Below are 18317 nucleotides of genomic sequence, written 5' to 3' on the forward strand. Positions count from 1 at the left end.
TTAGAACAAATACCCTTTGAACACGGATACTGCAATAACAAAAACATTTCTTCACACTTCTACTCTCAAACCTATCAAATCCAGCATGTAAAATGGAACATGCCCATATAAAATATTAAAAATCTGCACACACAACTTAAACTGAATACGAGCCTCTGTAGGCTACCAATGCAGGTTCACCAACGATGCCCTTTCCCCTTTATGTGCTGAGACTATCTTTCTCGCAGTGGTGTTTCGTTTCAACTGTAATTTACTTAATAGGGACTCTGAAGAACCCAAGTAAATTATATTGCAATAGTCCAACTGGCCCAATATCAAACGTGGAACCACTAACTTAGGCACCTAATTGTGGACTTACAACAGTATTATATAATGGCAACTGCTGACAAAAGAATTTAAGTGTAAGTTTAATAAGACTTGACATACCGCCCCTCGTGTGGAGCACAACAGGGTGGTGTACCATTAAAATTAAAAGATTGAGAAAATAGAAAGGATGCCAGCCTGTCAATTTGCACTTAGAATGTATTATCCTAACGACTAACTTTAGGCGATTTATAGAGAATTATCCCCTATCTGGATATTTTTTGGCTCTGCTCATAGATCCCTAAGGCATTATCCAGATAGTACCAGGGCAGCCTGTAATGATTTCCCATGGCATGATCTGAATAACGTTTGTGAAAATCAGTGACTGGTTCCAGCTGCTGTCTGGTTAATACTCAAATATTACACAATTCATTTTTTTTTAAGCCAAAGGCTATGTTGTCCCCCATCATGGGTCTGTGGATAACCTCTTTTGCATACTTTTGATTATGGAACAGATGTAAATTTTGAATAAATTTAAAGGTGAAAATAAAAGGTTCAAGGTGCCCCCAAGTCAGTTTGCTCATATGATTCCGAAATAAGAAAAATAAAAACACAGCATAGCACCTTATAAAGACAATAAAAATCTCTTAAAGATGGGCTTGTTTCAGGTTATTAAGGAATAACATGTCCTGCAACTTCAGTGAGGGGGAAAAAAAAAATAAAAGTTCATGTCAAGAAAAACTTGTAATGAAGACAGCTGCAAGTCAAATCTTGTTATCACTTTCTGCAGAAATCGCTGTGTTTCCGGTTTCCTCTTAATTTTTTCCCCCCTAAAGTTGCTACGCCTTAAACCTTTGGGCAAAATGCGCGGCATTGTATCTATTTTGCCTGAAACTTGAAGTCAGGGACTAAACTTCAGAGATCTTATCCAAACATAGATCTTAAACTGCAAATTGAACAGGTCTTCAGCCACCACACTGCAGGGAAGTTAAACGAGAGCTGTAATATAACAGAATAATGATCTCTGCTCTTCTGTTTCCTTTCCCTTGGCTGTATTATGTTCAGAGTTTGCACATATCAATGTTATATAAGAATATCTATTTGTTCATCCTGCCCATTCTATAGCCAGGAAAGCCACCTGAACAATAACAGGTAAATATTGAAAGCGATTTAACCAGCCAGAAATGGCTCCTGGCCAGTTAAATCACCTATTTAGGGCTAACTGCTAATTTTCAGTGGCATTTAACTGGTTAATGTTCCTGAAAATAACCAATTAGCTGAAAACTGGATATTTTGGGGGCCCTTTGGGGGTGGAGTCGGCACTTGGCTGGTTAATTGCCCATATTCAGCACTTAATTGGCCAGGGTAACTGCATAAACAGGAATTCAGTGGCGTAGCCAAGGGTGGGCCCAGGTGGGCCCCAGGCCCACCCACTTTGGGCTCAGGCCCATCCAGTAACAGTACACCTATGATGTGGCTGGCAGGCATTCTTCCCAAGCCCCACCAGCCGAAAACTCCCAACAACTGTCCCTCCTGCATACCTTGGTAAATAGATCACCTGCAGCAAGTGGCGACTGATAGATGCTGTAGGGCCAATATGAGCAGTGTGTATTAGTTGCTGCTCGCTCCAGGTGAAAATCTATTTAAAAAGTATGCGGGGGGGGGGGGGGGGGATGTTTGAGAGACTATATGGTATGCAGGCGAGAGAGGGAGAGACCAAATCACTTGTGGGACAAGGCGGAGTTCTTCTGCCCACCTGTCTTGGGCCCAGGCCCACCCAAAATTGGGTGTCTGGCTATGCCCCTGAACAGGATCGGATCAAAGTCAGTGCTATCTTTATGTGGTGCCCCATAGCAGGTTAAGTGCTGAATATGCTCCTTAATGTACATTATGTTCTTCTCATCTAGCATTAAGGAAAGTAATCTTCTTATATACCTAGCCATTAAACATCTAAACATAACCACGAATGCTCATACTCCTGTCAGGCAATTCGTTCTGAACTCTTTACAATCGGATCTAAGATTAGAAAGTTCCTGTGGTTTATTTCGTAAGAATCTTAAAACATTTTTGTTTTATGAATACCGAGTAGTAGATGCTATATAATTGACCTGTTTATTTTATATTGATCTGTGTATATTGTATCTGTAATTATGCAATTGTATGTTTAAGCATTATTGTTGTATACTGCTTTGGACCCATTCAAAGAAATTAGCAGTATATTAAGTGCAAGATTAGATTAGAACTGCAAAAATTGATAGTTCCCTCTTTCGGTTATGTTTGGCTGGATTCTCTCTGAAAAACCTGCTTCAGTGTTGTTGTACCCTCCCCTCTGGTATTCCATCCCTCTCTCTTATCAAAATACAACCTACTTATCTACAACAACAAAAAAAACACCACCTTAAGGCTTACTTGTGTACACAAACCTTTCTGCAAAGCTGATTCTTTCTTGTTATTGACGACCTGCAGTGCATACCCTTCCTTTTGGCATTTTCCTTCCCTTTTTTCCCAGATCCTCTATGATATCGTAATTTTTTTCCTTTTGTTTCTTTCCCTGTGTTTCCTTCTGTTTTTATTTGATGTTGTCTTTTTTAATTTTGCTGTTTTTAATCCTTTTACTCTATTTTAAATAATATTGTAAACTTAGCTGGTTATATGTTGGCTGGCTCTGCAAATCCGGAAATGCCCAGACATGGCCCAGAATTGAATTTCTGGGTTTAATGCCGGCAGTGGTCAGCAATACTCTGCCACCGGCTGAATATTGGGCCCTACAAATTTACATAGTACTGCTCCTCTATATAATCCTTAAATTAACAGGCTTAAGGGCTTATTCTTTGCCCTTAACAGAAGCTGCTCTACCAAGTGAGAGGAGAACTTCAGAGCAGACGGAAGTTGGGCTGCTGAACTCCCTGTACGCAACACATGCAAGACAGATTTCCAGAGGTACCAAAGACCAGGGTGCACCAATTGGTCTGTTTTCTGCTTATGACATTGTCTGGTATCATGGATTGCCATTGGAAGTTGCAAAAGCTATTTGATGCCATACAACATTTGAGCAAGTCCCATCGAAACACTGTCCCATGTCGGGTCAATTACACGATTGGTGCTGAATAAAAATTGGTTGTATTACATTTGGCTGTGAAGAGCTTTTTTGGTCCACCCCTACTATTTTGTTTTTCAGTCTATAAAACATTTGAGCAACAGAACCTTCTGCCTGTGGCTTAGAGTATAAAATTAAAAAAAAAAAACAACCCCTGAGTAATGGCATGGTTTCACAAATACACCCGCAATATGCCTCCAACTGAATCAAGAAGTTTGCATGTAGGTTCTTCTGGCAACATACCCAAACCTCCTAACATTTTCAACTTGCCAGCTAGAGGAAGACTCCAATTTTTCAGGCAACAGTGGCTGTAAACAGCAAAGGATCAACAGGGGCTGAAAATTGCTAGGTCAATAATAGTGGCTACGCCTTATCCAAATCCCCCATTAATTGGATCTACCGGAGAAGACCGGCAGCAGGAAATACTTCAAGTGGAACTTCATTTTCTTATGCAAGTAGATGTGGTAGAAACAGTTTTGAAAGTAGAATGGGATTCTATTCTAGATACTTCCTCATACAAAACAAAAAGGAGATCTTTACTCATGGACAGAGCAATGTATCACTGTTATGATTTGTCATTTATTGTATTACTTTTGGGTTACGTTTATATACCATTTTCCTAAAAATGCAAATCTTAAAACAGATAGTTGTATGCAAAAGTATAGTCACTTCTGGTTACATTTTCAATGAATCCTTAAGTTAACAGAAGCTGACAATCTCTACATGGTACAAAATATAACACCTTTCTGCAACTTTTAATGCATAATTACTATTTACAGTTACTTTTACAGATGCAGAGCAAGAAAACAGTAAAGATGGTAGGTGCAAATATGTTTTTGAAACATTCCAGGAAGCTTGACAAATCATTGCCAGTCGTGATTCTCTGTTCCAGGGCCGCCGAGAGACTAGGCCGGACCCGGGGCAAGGCCGCCTCGCCTCTGCTCCCCCGCTGCTGCTGCCTTCATCGCTCCCCCCGCCACTGCTGCCCCCTGTCGCTCCCCCCACCGCTGCTGCCCCGTCGCTCCCCCCATCGCTGCAGTCCTTGGTCTCACCTGCCTGCCTCCACGGCTCCGGGCCCCCTGCATTAAAAGCGGCAGTTGCTGATCACCTCTCTTCTGGCCTTCCCTCCCTGTGACCCGCCCTAGTCTGATGTAACTTCCGTTTCCACGAGGGCGGGACACAGGGAAGGGAGGCGATCTGTGACTGTCGCTTCAAATGCAGGGGGCCCGGAGCCCAGGAGGCAGGTGAGACCGGGGACTGCAGCGCCGGCGGCCTGACCCCAGCGCCGGGCCCCCCTTGGAGGCCTGGGCCCGGGGGATTTTGTCCCCCCCTGCCCCCCCTTCTCGGCGGCCCTGCTCTGTTCCACACAAAGTCTATTATTCTATTGTGATACAGTAGATGGGAAAGATGTGATAGCTATCTTTGGGGTCATAGATATAACATAGCAGATAAAGACCTGTACGATCCATCCAGTCTGCCCAACAAGATAAACTCATTTCTTTCTGAACATTCATCAATGTGCATTAAGGACTCCTGAAGAAGGAACAAGCTGAAACCCGGCTGTGTCAGGTTACATCAATAGTGTGGCTTCTTTAGCCTTTGCTGCCTTTTCTTTTCTTACATGGTACAGCAGAGGGCTGGTGTTCTGTATTTTGATTTTGCAAAAATTTGGACGCCTATTCAGTCAGTATTTTGTACCACCTCCTTTGGATGAAATAACTTCCAAATATTTCCTACAGTTAGCTATGAGTTTTTCTATTTTTGCTGTTGGAATTTTTTTTTCCAGTCTTACCTGCAGAAATCTTCTAGTTCAGAAATTGTATTTATTCATTCACTGGTCTCTTGCATATACAGCATGTTTCAGAACTCCCCAGATTTTCCATATATTCAAGTCTGGGGACTGTGAAAAGCATTCCAAAACCTTCCTTTTCCTTTCCTGTAAATAGTTCATGGCTGATTCTGAGGTAAGTTTTGGATCATCATCTTGCTGAAATAACCAACTTCATCTTCAATTTATTCACTACCTGCATGACATCAGCTTCTGGATATGTCTATTTAGTTGAATCCATTTTTCCTCCTATCTGCACGGTATTTCCTGTCACACAATCCCAAAGCATAACAGATTCACCTCTGTGCTTTATGGGTCGTAAGGTGTAATTTTCTTCAAATATTTCACTCCTTTTTTTCTCCAAAATTTAATCTTGTGTGGTTGTGGGTCAACAGTTGAATTTTTGTCTCATCAATCCAAAGCACTTTGCTCCAAAATGTTTTAGGCTTTTCAAGGTTTTCTTTTGCATCCTAAATGGTGTGTGATGAGATTGCAGAAAAGGTTTCCTTCAGACTACTCTTCGACAGAGATCACTGTTGTGTAGGCAATGCTGTACTGTGGACTACTCCAGTGTCGGCTAAACTTTTCAACAAATCATAGTGATCTGTGGGTTCTGCTCTGCACATCTGACCAGTTTTCAGATAGTTTTATCAGAGTTTTCTTGGTGGTCCAAATCTTGCCTGGACTTCAATAGTTCCATACAATGTCCATTTTCTATTATTATTTTCATTTATTTGAAAACCACAAAATACAGCAGATAACTGAACTTACAAGAAACTAGATGGTACTATAACAAGACTATTACCAAAACATGTCCATTTTTTTACATGTTTTTGATCATTGAGATTGCTAGCTGGAACTGTTCAGAGAATTTTTTTTACAGTCTTCCAGTGCTCTGTAAGGGTGAATTGTCTTGATTTTCAAATTCTCAGACAGCTGCTTAGAGAAACCCATGGTTATTGAAAACAGACAGAACAATTACAAACTGAGAAGTTAGAAAGTTAAGACTACTTGCTCAATCACAGAATTGCCTTCACCTAATTGAAAGCCTAACTCAGGGGTGGGCAACCACGGTCCTTGACAGCCACAACCCTGACCGTTTTCAAGATTACAATGAATATGTATGAGATTGATTTACATATACTGATTCCACTGTATGCACATAGATTTCATGCATATGTATTGTAGGAATCGTCAAAACCCAACTGGGTTGTGGCCAACAGTCCTAGATTAACCAAACGTTCATTACTACTTTTTTTTTTCAAAAGTGGTAATGAATCAACTGGAAGAGTGTTTAAACCTTTACACCTGCCACAGTCACTTTATTATTTTCAATATATTAACATTAGCAAATAAACAGTAATTATGCATTAAGATGTCATGTTTAACTTTCTACCATTTGGAGGTTGTGTCAGCTTCTGTTTGCTTACGAATTTATTGAAACAATGTGATCAGGGGTGACAAAATATCTTTTGCATACAACTGTAGCTCTCGTAGTGCAATATGGCCACTCCTTCAGGATCTGAAAGACTTGAAGAGCACTTCAGAGAAAGATGTCCTAATCCTAACCCAGAAAATATCACCGTCTCCGCTTTACATCTTGAAGACAATTTTCAGACGTGATTTCTGAAAAAGAATTTTACAACAGCCAAACAGGGGTGGAGTAAAGACACATAAAAGGATGTGCAAATCAAAATAGCCTTTATTAAAGAGACCCGACATGGTCAACGTGTCCTGGCTATGAAGCCTGCGTTAGGAGTCAAACCTTTAGGCTGATATACAAACATTCAGAATATAAACAAACAAAACAACCACCGGAGCCGGCAAAAAACTGGCTCACGATAAAGTTTACCAAGCAAGAAATAACATCGTGTGACACTCCAAACTGCAGGAACATGTTATTTCTTGCTTGGTAAACTTTATCGTATTGTGAGCCAGTTTTCTTGCTGGCTCCAGTGGTTGGTTTTTTTTTTTTTTTTTAATTATTATTCTGAATGTTCTTGTATATCAGCCTAAAGTTTTGACTCCTGACACAGGCTTCATAGCCGAACGAACCACGGTGACCATGTCGGGTCTCTTTAATAAAGGCTGTTTGGATTTGCACATCTTTTTATGCATCTTTATTCCACCCCCGTTTGGCTGTTAAAAAGCATTTTACCCACATTAGTCAGCTATCTAAAAACGGGCATACTTTAAATTGCCTTTTTGTGTCTACATGCATTATTTTCCATATTTAAGAAGTCTATGAAAAAGGAGATGAAAATGTCCACAGGTACGCTCTATTCACACCAAGATTTACAGTGAAAATGTGTGCATTTTTCTTTTGAAATTGGTACAAAGCCCATGGGTAGAAAGTATCAGTGTACTTTGTTCCAACTACAACAGTCTGAAAACTGATCCTCCCCAACAAAGTAACAGATGCAGAACTTGACGTTCCTTCTATAGTATTCTGTAAATAATGAGAAGCTCCCCAGATATTTATATAACACCTGACTGGAGCCAGACTTATGTTTACAAAAGAGCACTGAGAAAACCAAGTTGCAGATAATCATTATCTGCAGGTTATCACAGACACTCATAGGTTCAAACGCCTGAACTAATCAAACTGGAACTGTTGCATTCGTGCATTTTATTGTAGGGTATCATGAACCACTACAACAGCAGATGTATAAAATGTTTACAACCGCCTCCTATTATATTACTATTATCCTGTCAACTGTTGTTTTAATTGCTTTTAAATAGAAGATAATGTAGAAAACCAAGTCACCATCATATATTGGCATGCTTCAGTACATTTCTCTCAAAAACATAATCAAAGCAACAGCTGTGAACCATTATCAACTTTAACAATGTGTCCCTGTCAACTGGTTTTAGTTTAACTACTGCTACTACTTAACATTTCTAGTGCGCTACTAGGGTTACGCAGCGCTGTACAATTTAACAAAGAGAGACAGTCCCTGCTCAAAGAGCTTACAATCTAATAGACAAGTGAACGGTCGGTCCGATAGGGGCAGTCAAATTAACTAGTCTCTTATATGTGTATAGCTCCTTATTTTATACTGTATTCATTTTTATATTACTATTATTTCATATTGCAAACCTCTTATTTCATTGAAAAGCAGTATGGAAAGCATAATTAAACCAAACACATTTTGTTAACTGGCAGCCTGAAGCCCTTTACCATTGCTTTGGAACCCTATACTGTCAAATATGGAGGAAGGATACTGTATTTGCCAACTTGCCTGCTATACTGATGAAGTCAAGTGTTTTTCAAAAGAACTCAGACCTCCCAATACATAAAGACCTGTCAGAGCCACCTGAGATCACTGTATGCAAACCCCTGTCACTAGAGGCAGGAACGGATCAGTAACAACTTTCCTTGTGACTGTTTAACAATCCAACCAAGACAGCTGTGCTCCTGCCTATGAGCATAGAGAACAAGGCACTGACCAAATAAACAACTGTGGCATAGGCAAACATCAGTAAGGACTAAGGGTATTGCATTTAGCTGAACCAGATGCTTGACAACTTTGGATCTGGATATTTGTACTGCTTTAATTGTGCCATATGCAAAGTGGTGGTGTAATGGGGTTGCTATTACCTCCAGGGGAGCAGAAAGTCATACTGGTACGAAAGACATGGCTGCAAAGCAAACTTTCTTTTACAGAGAAATACTATTCAGCAATTACAATGGTTTTTGGTAAAATGTTACTGGTGATGGAAGTGAAATAACACTCAGAATCTTAATGAGTAAATATAGGCACTAATTGGGATCCTGCTGTATTTTGACAGTCTGAAAAGTCCAAAATGTGCTACTTAATACCTGCTGGCACTATTTTTAAATGGAAACCAGGTTTCCTGCCTGGGCATAATTCTGTATTCATGCTACCTTTCTAGGGTCAGGCTTCAGGAAAAATCTGATTTTCTGGACCGACTGCATACAGCCTTTAGAACAGTCATATTTCATGTTTCCACAAATTCAAAAGCAGATTTGTTTGCTTGAATTTGGCCATCCTGGATACCCTTAACAAAAGAATCTTGCTTAAGACCTAACCCAGAGCCCAGGTCACTAAGCCAAGAGGCTAGCTCTCTGAACCCTGTTTTAATGGTTACAAACCTGACTCCAGAGTCTGAAAGAAAAGCCCATCTGTGAAAGGGGAGGCACCTCTCTCATTCACACACTGGACACAGATGCTGTAATTGGAGGCTGGCTGTAATCCTTGCAAGGTAGAAGCAAAGGGTGGTACAGGGACAATCACTGGTGGAATGTAACGGCTGCTGTGCAATTCTGTCACCTGAGAGAAAAGCAGAAAGAAAATGTAACAGGATCTAAAATGAAGAGAGGCAACATGAGGAATCATCAGGGCAAAGCTGAACCCTGGAACTACAACCTGTCATTACTAGAATACTCTACCAAGGGAAGGGTATAGGATAGCTCCAGGTTCTCCAGCACAGGCTGAGTCACTTCTGGTATAAGCCTCTAGTCCTACCCTTCTTATGGAAGCCGGAGCTACATGTCTGTAGATGCAATGGAGAAATGCCAGGACTGCCTCAGCCAGTGGTGTGCTGGAGCCGGCTCGCACCGGCCGGTTGATACATTTTGTATCGACTTGCGAGCAGGTTGTTTCCCACTGCGAGCCGGCTTTCCTCCCTCCCGCACGCCCGATCCGGTCCCTCACCTGACTTCTAATTCTTCGGCGGGGCAGGCAGTCTTGCCTGCCCGCTACCAGCGCTGACTCTCCCCTGCCGGTTTGCGCTTTAAAAATGGCTGCCGAGACTTCTACTGAAGTCTCGGCGGCCATTTTGAAGCACGAACCGGCAGGGGAGAGTCAGGGCTGGTAGCGGGCAGGCAAGACTGCCTGCCCCGCCGAAGAATTAGAAGAGTCAGGTCGGTGAGAGATGGATCCGGAGGGAGGGAGGAGAAGTCGCCGATGAACAACGCGGGAGGGGTGGCAGGGGAGAGAAGGGAGTCCCTGGGCGGATGGCGGGCAGGGGAGAGGAGGGTCACTACTGGGCATGGGTGGATGGAGGACAGGGGAAAGAAGGGTCACTGCTGGGCATGGGTGGATGGAGGGCAGGGGAAAGAAGGGTCACTGCTGGGCATGGGTGGATGGAGGGCAGGGGAGAGGAGGGTCACTGCTGGGCATGGGTGGATGGAGGACAGGGGAAAGAAGGGTCACTGCTGGGCATTAGTGGATGGAGGGCAGGGGAGAGGAGGGTCACTGCTGGGCATGGGTGGATGAGGACAGGGGAGATTAGGGTCACTGCTGGACATGGGTGGATGGAGGGCAGGGGAGAGGAGGGTCACTGCTGGGCACGGGTGGATGGAGGGCAGGGGAAAGAAGGGTCACTGCTGGGCATGGGTGGATGGAGGACAGGGGAGAGAAGGGTCACTGCTGGACATGGGTGCATGCAGGCCAGGGGACAGGAGGATCGCTGGGTATAGGTGCATGCAGGGCAGGGCAGGGGACAGGAGGGTCACTGGACATGAGTGGATGGAGGGCAGGGGAGAGGAGGGTCACTGCTGGACATGGGTGCATGCAGGGCAGGGGACAGGAGGGTCACTGGACATGGGTGGATGGAGGGCAGGGGAGAGGAGGGGAGAGAGAAATGCTGGACATGGATGGAGGGAAGAGAAGAGTGAGGAAGGAGATGAGATGAGGGAAGAGGAAGAGAGGAGAAAAACTGCACATGGATGAAGAAAATAGGCAGAAGCTGAGGACCCGAAATGAAGAAGAAAGGAGAAATGGAAAGAAATAAATGGTAAGGAAGCCCTGGAAACGGAGTTAAGAGGACAGATAGCAGCAGAATCGGATACTGGGCCAGCATGATCAGAAAAACAGTCACCAGACAACAAAGGTAGAAAAAAAATCATTTTATTTTCATTATAGTGTTTGGAGTATGTTCACTTTGAGAATCAGGTGCTCAACATTAAAAGTTTATATTTATTTACTTATTTATGGCATTTTATCCCACATTAGACAAGAATTACATTGGAACCTGGGATCATTTAATTTTTTTTCCTGGCTAATGCATTGCCACCCCCCCAGGCTCTCTCCCCGGCTATAGTCAGCTCTGCAATTTGGGGGGGGGGGCACAGAGGGGGACCGGGGAGAGAGCCTGTTGTTAAACATTTACCAGCACACCACTGGCCTCAGCCTACCCATGCTGACCTGCAGCTATTTAAAAAAAAAAAAGAGATGACGAGGTGCTAGGGCAGACTTCACTCAGGTTAAGCGTGTGCTACTAAAAGAATGTATGGGCAACTTAAGATGGTAACTGGTTTGTTCATGTGTTAGTATAAAAAGTGTGTGGATCAGTGTATTGTTGTTAATTGATGCTACACACTGGAATGAGATACTGCTTTTCTTGGTAAGCTGTTTCGTTTTAATTTTTATTGTTCATATTATTGTTCATCTTGAAGTGCTTGGATGCTCTTTATTTATTGGTAAATAAAGAGATTTAAACAAAGCATGTACAGGCCAGACCTCTACCTTCCTGCAACATAAATGCAAAGGTTGTAGTCACTTATCGGTGGTACTGCAAGAATTTAGAGGTTTTTTTTTTTGGTGGGGTATCTGAATTTAAGGTTAATCTAGACAAGACTGAGTTGATGAGGGTCACTATGGTTTTGGAGGAGGAGGATCTACGGCAGGATTTCCCCTTTAAGTGGGCGGCCGAAGGATTTTGATATCTAGGACTGCAGATTACTAGGGACCTTCAGCTTTTATATTCCCATAATTATGATCCTTTGTTTGTTGATTTGAATGCTTGGCAGGGGTTGTGGCTCTCTTGGTGGGGGCGCATAGCAGCCCTTAAGATGAATGTCTTATCGTCTTTTATTTTTGTTTCAGACTCTGTCCATAGAGGTCCCTAATTTGATGCTCTTACATTTGCAAAGTGATTTTCATAGATTATTTGGGGAGGGAAGCTTCCATGTTATCTAAGTCTTTGCTTTGACAATGTGTTGATTTGGGGGACAGGGGTCAGGGAGTTCCCAATTTACACTGGTATTATTGGGCGTCCCAGTTACATCAATTTATGGATTGGGAATTTTATCCTGATAAGGCAGGGGTATTACTGGAACAGGAGCATTTCCCTTCTATTCCTTTAAGGCATGAGCTCTGGCTTTCTAAGGATTTTCAACCCTGTTGTTGGGTTATTTTAAATCCCTTTATGAAGCATCGTTTGTGCCTTTGGGGCAGAGTACGAGTTAAGTTCTGGGGTGGACAATGGGTTTCTTCTTTGGCTTCCATTTGGTATGAGCCCACCTTTAGAGTGGGGCGGGAATGTGGGGTTTTTGTTAGGTGGGCGGACAGGGGATTAGTCGTTTTCATCAACTGTTGGAAGTGGGGGAAATCTATTCTTTTGAAGATTTATGGGAGTTGTATACTCTTCCTGGTAGGGATATTTTCCCTATTTACAAGTTAAACATTTCCTTGGCACCCAAGGGTGGTTGCAGGATGACCTGGAAGACAGAGAACACTTTGAAAATTTGTGGGTGGCTTTGGGAAACCTTAAGGGTCCCATATCTATTCTATATCAATTTTTTTGGAAGGAAGACCTTTTTTAAACATAAATTTATGGTTCATTGGGAGGTGGATTTAGGGAGAGAACTCATTCAGGGGTAATGGAAACGCATATTTGTGAAGTTAAAAAAGCTTCCATTTGTATCCTAATTAAGGAAAATGCTTCTAAAGTGCTCACTCATTGGTATACTCCAGTCCGGTTGCAAGTTATGTTCCCTCAGAGTGCGACAGATGTTTTTTTGAAATGTTTGGAGGAGCAAGGATTATTTCTTTCATATTTGGTGGATCTGTCAGGAGATTCAATTATTTTGGATACATTATTATTTAACACATTATTATTTAATAATGTATCAAATCTATTTTATTCTGGGACAAAGGCCACCATTTTGCATCAAAGGAGAAGATAAGCTCTCATATGAGGTCCACGAGTGACATCCTGATGTAGCCCTGTGAAACGTTGATGCTAGAATAATATAGTTTTGATACATTACTATAAAAAGGTGGGACAAATTAATTTTATATTTGTGGAGACCAATGCTTCTTATGCATCTGAGAGGCATGTCTAGCCTGTTGCATTTTCAGGATTACCACAGTGAACATGTACAACAATAGATTTGCATACAATGGGCCTCCAATCAGAGGCTTGAGAAGCACTGGTCTAGTGCAGGGGTTCTCAGCCTGATCCTCAGGATGCACGCAACCAAGCAGATTTTCAGGGTATCCACCTGAACATGTATGAAAGAGACTGTCTTGAAAACCTGACCAGCTTGGTGTCTGACTTGCCTGCTATACTGATGAAGTCAAGTGTTTTTCAAAGGAACTCAGACCTCCCAATACATAAAGACCTGTCAGAGCCACCTGAGATCACTGTATGCAAACCCCTGTCACTAGAGGCAGGAATGGATCAGTAACAACTTTTCTTGTGACTGTTTAACAATCCAACTAAGACAGCTGTGGTGGAGGACTGGGTGGAGAACTCCTGTTCTAGGGACTTGTTACGAAGGTCTTTTTTTCCTCCTACTTACAATACCAGTCTGGAGTTACATAGATCATCAGTTTTTCAGTGGAAGAATTTTGTTGTTTTCTGTTTAGATCTTCCACTGTCCTGTTCTGTTGTACGTGTTAATACGTTTTGGCACATTGCTTACACAGCGTGTCTAGTTTTGTCTGTGAATCTGAGCTCACCAACATTTTGCTAGATGCACCTGGATTATTATCTACAAAGTACACAATCAATAACAATTTCTTTTCTATGATGCATCTCTTCAGTTTTTCATTTAATCTCTATTCAAGCCAGGGGCTCTGTCTTAAAAAGTCTCCTTACCTGAGACCACTCATCAGTTGTCTATGCAGTACGCAAGTGTTGTAGGTGCCTAGTGAGATGCCTGCATGATCTCTTGTAAGTGATTGGCACAATTTACTGAATGGTGGGAGAGGAGCTTTTAAGACCTTTAAATAATTAATACCTTATAAGGAGCAAAATAAAATGGTAGAATGAAAGAGAAGAAACTTGAAGACTGTATTTTAAGAAATGATTGGTGAACCGGCATATTTTCAAAGCACTTAGTCTTCCAAAGTTCCATAGGTTTCTATGGAACTTTGGAAGGCTAAGTGCTTTGAAAATATGCCTCTATGACTGATGCTGAATTAGGTGTAGAATGTTTTAGGTCAGGCGTGGGCAGCCTGCAAGACCATAGGAAGTATACACAGAAAACGTCATTAACCAGAGTTTTGGCAATTTTAAATACTGTATTTGACAAATATTTTCAGAATAGTCACTCTAGCCATTTGCTTCCATTGTTTTAAGTTACACTTTTGTTTATCACAGAAAGTCTACGGAGCTCTGTTAACGCTGTGGCCTACCAGAGATAGTACCGACATTCATGTGGCCCCTGTTTTACATGGAGCTTGTCTTAGAATTTAAACATCAATTTCACTCAATTATACAATTCTTAGAACAACCTACAAATCAACTCTTAAGAATAATGTTTTGAGGACTATCATAAAAGCAGACAGCAACAGCAGGCAACTTTAATTCCCAGATTCAGCTCTCTTGATCATTTCAACCATTAGCTCTTTATTTTAAATGCTTTTCTTAAATATATTCAGTGCTCAATACGGTTGATAAACCAAACTGAAATCTTAACAAAAACTAAAGATCCTAAAAGATTTTTACATATCTCCTGGAGGAGAAAGTTTTAATTAATATCAGAAGCAAACTGTTGAAAATCCTCGTTACATGTAAAAATGTTTACGATCTGTAATTTTTGAGATTTCACTTTTTTTTAAACATATTCAGCATTGAACATTTTGAAGAAAAGTATTTAAAATACAGAACCAATGATTAAAATAATCAATAGAAGGGAATTTTGCAATTAAACTTGCATGTTGTTGCTCTGTGCTTTTATGATGGCCTTCAAAAATTATTCTTAAGGGTTAATTTTTGGGTTGTGCTAAGAATTGTATAATTGAGCAAATTTGATTACACTTGTAGTATTACTCAGTGCTCCTGGGATCAGATTAACTAGTATTTAAAACTAGACACATTTTGAAGGTAATGCTCTCTTTGCGTATATAGATTTTAGCTTGGCAATGTTGAAAATATGATGCTGCTAGCTTTTTTCTGGTCTAGTGCAGTGCTAAGAAATGAAACTTCTAATTTGACAGATGCTTGTATTTGGAAAGAGAAAAGAGAAATTCTGTGCCTAGAACAAGAATGATTTAGCCAAAAGATTCACAGTGTTCAGGCTCCGCTGCCATAACAACAATCCCACAAAAGGATGTAGGTAGAAGGGACCTCAGCAGAATTCTCCCAAGGCAGCCCTGCAGAACTCAGCCACTTGCTTAGGGCAAAGGCTCCCTGGCTGTTCACATTTTTGTCATTCCTTAAGAGTTAGCAACAGTAGCTTCAAACCCAGCACCTAAATGAACCACAGCCCTGGAAAAACATCATCCATGGCTGTCTAATGAAAAGGCAGTCATGTGTTCTGCATGCCTGGCGGTACTCAGACATGTGCACCCTGTGACTTTTTTTTTTTTTTTTTTAATATATTTAGCTTCCACCTTTCTCAGTAGTAGTTCAAGGGGAGTTACATTCAGGAACAGCAGGTTTGTGCCTGTCTTCAGAGGGCTTACAATCTAATTTTGTACCTGAGGCAATGAAGAGTAAAGTAACTTGCCTGCAATCACAAGGAGCAGCAGTGGAATTTGAACCCTGGCTTCCCTGCTTCTCGGCCTACTGCTCTGCTAGGCTATGCCTCTACTCCAGAACTTAAGTAAACAATAGTAGGAGGATCCCCATAAAGGACTCCAAGGTATAAGGTCACCAAACGTATAAAGAGGAATCCAATAAAATTTACAAGGAAATATGATGTTTAATTTTAACAAAATATTTTTAAAGAGCAAGGAAAAGACCTCAAAACGCCTGACCGCTTACTTTCAGTTTTTGGCGGCTTTACTGATGAACAGCCATTACTAAAGGCACAGCACACACCTTTCTTCCTTCACATGCAATGCACTGACCTCCAAGTCAACTGTCACCCTCACTCCCCCCCCTTTCATCTAAACTTTGGAATCTTCCACCCAAGTAGATAGCCCTATCAATTTAATACATAAGCAGAAGGATCTGAATGCTGGTCAGACATAAGAAACCCTCCCCCCCCCCACTGAGCACTCTAGTTAACAGGATCATACCTGTACTGTGCAAAACTGAAGTGGGGAGTACCCATCAAAGCCTGGACTCCACGAGACATTGGCATTGGTATCAGCAATATTGGTTACCAGCACATCAAAAGGTGCAAGAGGCAAAGCTAAAAATTAAAGCACACATTAGTAAATTAAGAAGATCACATTTAAATATCACATCTGCACATTTTCCATTGCATCACAGTACAAGTTAAGGCATGCTCTCCAAGCAGAAACCAGCTTCTCAAATACCCCTGTGTAGTGAGCTATTCCACGCACTAGGCCTTCCTAAAAGCAGAAATGCACCCCCTTCTAGCATCTGCCGGTTAGTGGGATCCGGCTGCTTGCCGAGTGGCAGCAGCCTTGTTCTGCATTCCAAGCAAATATAAAATCTCTATGGACTTGTTCCCAGACATTAAGAACTATTTTGTGACCACCCATGGCACCTGCAGTTTGTACTGGAATTTGGCCCACATCACACTAATTTTTAATCTTTTAAATCAATGGGAAAAAAAAACAATTAAACATCCGTATTAAAGCCAAGTCCATTAAGATGAAGATTGGGGGTGGGGGGGGGGGGGGGGGGGGGGGAATGGAAATGCACCAGACCCATATTGCTGCTTTTGCTCACGCAAGCAGAAATGTACGTTTCTGCAAAAGTCTGTGCTATTTACTACACACTGCTGGGTTTGCAAAAAGCAGGTCGTGTGTCAAAAAACGTACAAGCCAAAACTGAAATGCAAATGGGATAACTTTAAAAGGTGAACACACTGAAATCTAATCTTTATTCTTTCGCTACAGACAAAGTATTCAACCAGCTCTATATATCCTGAAAAGGAGAAGACAGCAAGTAGCACCTTATGTTCATCATAGTCTGACTTCAGTTAGAGTGTGCAACGCCTGATTGCCTTTTAACTTCACCACATTGAGTCATGGGGGAGAGAAGCTATTTTCTCCATTTGGAATATATAGTGCTATAGGTACATCCCAGCTCATTCAGCTTGTGTGCCACCAAAGTAGTAAAACCACTTTACCTCAAAAGTTGCTGGAACAAGTAAGACAGGATAGACCAAAGCAGGCCTTGATCACCTTTAGAAAAAGCTAAGGCAATTTTTCCGAGGAAACTTAACATGCCAAATGATTTGTAGTAGTAGTAGTAGAGTTAGGCTTCCAAACATGGCAGCTATATATACCAAAATCTGACAAACTAACTCCATCCATCAGTGTCCAGCATGAAAAGGGACAGAGAAAAGGCTATGTACTGTCTGGAGGAGTTGAGTAATACTTGAAGATGACTACGGCCTCAGCTCATGCCAAGTTTTCATCCCTGACCTAATTCTGGCTTGTTTTCTTCTGCTGATTCACAGCTGAGTATAGACCTGCATACCAAACAGTCTGCATGGCCATCTCTTTAAAAAGGTTTTATACTCCTAGCTTAACTAGGGTCCAATGACTGAACCCTTATTCCCTAACCCCTGCCCACCTGCCTTTATATTGAACGGGTTCTTAATTTCAGCAGAATAGGGATAGTCATCATCTCAAAACTCAGATCCAGCACAAGAGCTTAGTACTTTGCTTCTCAGCCTCTCCTTGGCTATCTATCCTACCCTCTAGGAAGTGCCTCTGCTTGCAGGACAGCATCTCACCTTTCACACGAACAGTGGCAGTCCGCGAAGAGGAAAGTCCTTTCTGGTTATGAGCTTCACACGAAAAAAACGTATCTTGCTGAATCCCTACAGATTTGGGGGGGGGGGGGGAAGAGGGGGAAAGAAGTTACAAACATGCAGAAAATATCTTCTTCTACAACCTGTTAGATAACCCAACTATCACCAGATCAAAGCTGGAATACTATAGGATTTAAATGAAAGTATGCACT

General features: G+C 41.7%; 1 protein-coding gene across 1 annotated transcript in view; it reads right to left on the reverse strand.

Moving 5' to 3' along the window:
- Nucleotides 1-18317, reverse strand: part of TYRO3 (TYRO3 protein tyrosine kinase) — a 151142-nt gene that overhangs the window by 75492 nt on the left and 57333 nt on the right. The window contains exons 5-7 of the mRNA XM_030213779.1: nt 18088-18174; nt 16451-16566; nt 9346-9523 (exon numbers count right to left, since the gene is read on the reverse strand). Coding sequence (XP_030069639.1) covers nt 9346-9523; nt 16451-16566; nt 18088-18174 — 381 coding nt within the window. The remainder of the gene's footprint in view (nt 1-9345; nt 9524-16450; nt 16567-18087; nt 18175-18317) is intronic.

Source organism: Microcaecilia unicolor, chromosome 9, assembly GCF_901765095.1.
Source record: "Microcaecilia unicolor chromosome 9, aMicUni1.1, whole genome shotgun sequence".
Taxonomy (NCBI): domain Eukaryota; kingdom Metazoa; phylum Chordata; class Amphibia; order Gymnophiona; family Siphonopidae; genus Microcaecilia; species Microcaecilia unicolor.